The sequence below is a fragment of the Cebus imitator genome, unplaced genomic scaffold (assembly GCF_001604975.1).
Source record: "Cebus imitator isolate Cc_AM_T3 unplaced genomic scaffold, Cebus_imitator-1.0 Scaffold18, whole genome shotgun sequence".
In the NCBI taxonomy this organism is placed as follows: Eukaryota; Metazoa; Chordata; class Mammalia; order Primates; family Cebidae; genus Cebus; species Cebus imitator.
Window position 1 is genome coordinate 6,165,978 of NW_016107333.1, and position 4,663 is coordinate 6,170,640.

At 53.0% G+C, this 4,663-nt stretch overlaps 1 protein-coding gene across 1 annotated transcript in view; it reads left to right on the forward strand.

Moving 5' to 3' along the window:
- Positions 1 to 4,663, forward strand: part of LOC108292451 (fer-1-like protein 4) — a 45,522-nt gene that overhangs the window by 9,054 nt on the left and 31,805 nt on the right. Inside the window, 6 exon segments of the mRNA XM_017513404.2 lie at positions 282 to 390; positions 582 to 753; positions 839 to 959; positions 1,403 to 1,503; positions 3,673 to 3,760; positions 3,834 to 3,950. Of these exon segments, the coding sequence (XP_017368893.2) occupies positions 282 to 390; positions 582 to 753; positions 839 to 959; positions 1,403 to 1,503; positions 3,673 to 3,760; positions 3,834 to 3,950 (708 nt within the window).

A 4,663-nucleotide genomic window follows, 5' to 3' on the forward strand; every position in this document is an offset into this window, starting at 1 on the left:
TAGCTGGGATTACAGGCACGCGCCACCATGCCCAGCTGATTTTTTGTAGTTTTTAGTAGAGACGGGGTTTCACCATGTTGACCAGGATGGTCTCGATCTCTTGACCTCGTGATCCACCCCCCTCGGCCTCCCAAAGTGCTGGGATTACAGGCGTGAGCCACCGCGCCCGGCAGACTTCCAAGTCTTGATCGCACGTCTTTCTGTGGACATTTCGGCCAAACAGAATCCAGGCTGCTCCATGGGAGGGTGGGCGCTGACTACAGCCTGATGGCCTTCCCTAGAGTGTCCTGGCGCCCTGTGAAGATTTCCTGCTTTTCGGTGTACTCTTCGAGGCCACCATGATCGACCCCGCCTTGGCCTCCCAGCCCATCAGCTTCGAGATCTCCATTGGTGTGTGGCCTAGCCGAACCCCTGAGTGCCATGGGTTTGAGGGTGGGCACTCGTTTCAGAACTTGGGGCCCTGGAAGGGGCTGTTGACTTTCAGTAAGGGGTGGGTTCTGACTTCTATTAAGGCAGAGGTGGTTGAAGGAGGGATCTGACCCTCAACCTGGTGCCCACTGACCCTTGCTACTCTGGGATAGGTCGTGCAGGCCGCCTGGAGGAGCAATTAGGCCCAGGGTCCACAGCTGGGGAGGGAACTGAAGGTGTGGCGGTGGAGGCTCAGCCTCTACTGGGAGCCAGGGCAGAAGAGGATAAAGAGGAGGAGGAGCTGGGGACCCCTGCTCAGCGACCTGAACCCATGGACGGCAGCGGGTGAGTGCTCCTGGTGGCTGGAAGGGGGGTTTAGGAGGTCCCCAAGGGCCCAGAATGCCTGAGAAGCCTCCTCTCCACCCGCCAGGCCATACTTCTGCTTGCCCCTGCGTCACCACAAGCCGTGTGTGCACGTGTGGAGTCGCTGGGAGGATCACACCTGGCGCCTGCAGAGCAGCAACTGCGTGCACAAAGTGGCTGAGAGGCTGGTGAGGGCAAGGCCAGTGCCCACAGGGAGAGGCCGAGCCGTAGGGTCTCCCAGGACACTGCGGCCTTTGAAGGGAGCTCTGCAGCAGGGCTAATGGGCAGGCACTAGAGAGCCAGCACCTTGTTGGTGCAAGGCCAGGGGCAGCAACGACCAAAAAGCACAGCTTCTGGGGGAACTGAGGATGCCAGGAGCTGTGGGAGGACAGTGACTCAGAATTGCTGGGCCCAGGAAGGGGCTGGGTGAAGGAGATGGGCAGAGCTACTGCTGGTGGGCCCCACATTTGGTGGGGCCAATAGGGGGGCTAGAAAGAGCCATCCACCAATGGAGCTAAAGAAGAGTAGGCCAAGAGGTGTGGTTATGAGTGGGTGTGGCCTCGGTTGGGGGTGGTCTACAAGAGGTCCGGGTCAGGGACCTGTGAGACTGACTCTCTTGCCGGTTGCGCAGGACCAGGGACTGCAGGAGGTTGAGAGGCTGCAGCGCAGGCCGGGACCTGGTGCCTGTGCACAGCTCAAGCAGATGCTGGAAGAGCTGGTGGCTGGGAGCAGGTGAGCTGAGAGCCACTCCTACTGCTGTCTGTCCTTGGGGCAACTCCAGGGCAAGGGAGACTCTTGGTGGCTGTCTAGACTCAAGGGCGCTTGCAGCTGCATTTGTTCAGCACCTTATAGGAGAATGAGAAAATGATTATTCCTATCCAGAGAGCTGATGAGATTACTGGGCGTTAGGCTTCCCCCGATCCTCTGGCACCTCAGCTGTTTTCCATCTCCAATGAGCTCCCTTTCCCGCACTCCTAGAGGCTTATCCCGTGTCCCTTCTCAAACCTCCTTGTCTCCTTTCTTCCACACATGTTTCTGCTAATCACCTTCCCCACCCAGTCCACCTCCTTGCTGGCTTCTGCATCCATCTGCTCTCCTCCTTTCCTGCTCCAGTGACCACAGGTGGATCTGGATTTCATCTCCTCTCACCTACTGGAGGAATTAGTTCTGTAATTGTCAATTTTCTCTCCTTCATCATTGATTGGTCCCTAGTTTCCAGGTCATTTCTGTAACCACATAAACATGTTCGACTGGGCACAGTAGCTCACACCTCTAATCCTAGCACTTTAGGAGGCCCAGGCGGGTGGATCACTTGAGGTCAGGTGTTCAAGACCAGCCTGGCCAACATGGTGAAACCCTGTCTCTACCAAAAACAAAATACAAAAATTAGCCGGGCATAATGGCGGGTACATCCCAGCTACTCAGGAGGCTGACACAGGAGAATCACTTGAACCTGAGAGGTGGAGGTTGCAGTGAACCAAGATCATGCCATTGCACTCCAGCCTGGGTGACAGAGCAAGACTCCATCTCAGAAAAACAAAAAGTTCTAGTTGCTTTCATCTTTGACCTTCACTGCCCTGAATTTCATAACCTCCTCCAGGTACGTAAGTGATTTTTGGATCCTCTTCTTAAGGGTTGTTTATTTTATTTAACCGTTTATGGCACTTACTATGCCAGACATTGTTTTAAACACAGGAATGTCAGTGAAAAAGCATTCCTGCCCACAAAAATCCCTGCAGTTGGCCAGGCACAGTGGCTTACGTCTTTAGTCCTAGCTACTTGGAGGAGGCTGAGGCGGGAAGATCTTGAGCCCAGTAGTTCAAGGCTGCAGTGAAACATGATTGTGCCACTGCACTCAAGCCTGGGTGACAGAATGGGACCCTGACTCTAAAAAAAAAAAATCTCAGGCTGGGCACGGTGGCTCACGCCTGTAATCCCAGCACTTTGGGAGGCCAAGGCGGGTGGATCACAAGGTCAAGAGATCAAGACCATCCTGGCCAACATGGTGAAAACCCATCTCTACTATTAAAAAAAAAAAAAAAAAAAATCTGAGGACCTGGAGCTCTCCAGCATTTAGAGGTAGGGAAGAAGCAGGGACTCAGCCAAAGACCCTGGTCAGGAGAGGCAGTGAGGAAGGAGACTGCAGGTGGGCACTTTTCTGCTCTCACCTTGCTCAACCTTTCAGTGTCAGTAGACACAGTTGTTCAACATATTGGCTAGGCTGGTCTTCAACTCCTGACCTCAAGTAATTCACCCACCTCAGCCTCTCAAAGTGCTGGGATTACAAGCCAGAGCCATCACACCTGACCAGATTCTAGATATTTTTTGAAGGTAGAGCATAAAGAATTTGCTAATGAATTGATGTGGAATGAGAGAGAAAGCAGTGAAGGATGACTTGGAAGTTTTGAGGTGAAACAGGGTTATTTTTGGGGTGGATCATTGGAAATTATGCATTTGGCTTGGGCATGTAATGTTCAAGCTGGTGGAGACCTAACCACACCATTGCCATCTGAGGCTTCAATATGCTTAGGAATCCCCTAGGGCATAAATGCAGCTTCTGATTCAGCAGGGCCTGGAGTGGGGCTGAGGGTCTGCGGTTTTAAATAGCCTACAGGTGATACCAATGCTGTTGTCCATGGGCCACACCTGGGGTAGCCAGGGTAGTAAGTGGTTAAATATTAGCGAACTCAAGAGCAAGGCTGGCCTTGATGAATTTGGGAGTGGTCCAAATATAGAAGGGCATCTTTGCACGAGAAAGGGTGCCTCTTCAGAGCGCCAGACTGAGAGGGCTGTGAGGGAGGCTGGGAGTGGGAGGCTGGCTCAGAGGGAAGTGGCCCTAAGGTCAGTGTTCTCTCCTTTCCTTTGACTCCTGTTTGCTGTGCACATCCCTGTTCACTGCAGACAGTTTTGCCACAGTGCCGAGTGCAGGGTGATGACCCAGCCCAACGCCCTGGATCGATGCCGAGGGAAACTCCTGGTGCACAGTCTGGTACAGCCTCGGGAAGGGACTCAGGGGTAGCTAGATGGGGACCTCTACTCATGCTGTCTTTTTGCCCTCCCAGAACCTTTTGGCTAAACAAGGACAGCAACTTCTGTGGGGCCTGAGACGGGGCAACGTGCAAAAGAAGGTGGCATTGGCCAGAAAGCTCCTGGCAAAGCTGCGCTTTCTGGCTCAGGAGGTAATGCCTTGCCCACCCCGCTTCCCTACCATGCACACCATTTTCCCTGAGCTTTTGGGTCGTTCCAGAGGCCTTAGGCAGGTGTGACGTATATAACATTTGTCTTTTGGAATGATGCTAGGGCTGGGACTCATTGCTGTGGGCATAGGAGCAAGATGAATTTGCAAGCTAGGGGTGAGGATGAGAGTTCTAGAATCCAGCAGAGACCCAGGGAACATACAGGATATCTTTGGATGGAGATTTGAGAGTAGGCTGCCTGCAGCATGACCTCCCTTGTCTGAAGAACTAAATATGACACATGTAAAGGGACTTGACAGGAGCAGAAACTGAGGGTTAGAGAGGGAAAGTGGCTGGTCCACCATGCTGTGGCTGCTTAAGACTGAAGCTGTCCTTCCCAAAGGCATGGGACGTTTAGACCACTGGGTATGTTCTCAAAGAGTGAGGAATTGTACTCTTAGACCTTAAAGGGTACATTGAAGTTTGGCAAGTAAGAAAACATAGCATGTACCATGTACAAAGGCCCAGAACTGAGAAGCCTGGGCAGCTGGAAGACAGAGTGCTGGAAGAAGAGATGAGATAGAGACTTTATTATAGGCCGGGCATGGTGGCTCACGCCTGTAATCCAAGCACTTTGGAGGCCAAGGTGGGCGGATCACCTGAGGTCGGGAGTTCAAGACCAGCCTGACCAACATGGTGAAACCCCGTCTTAAAAA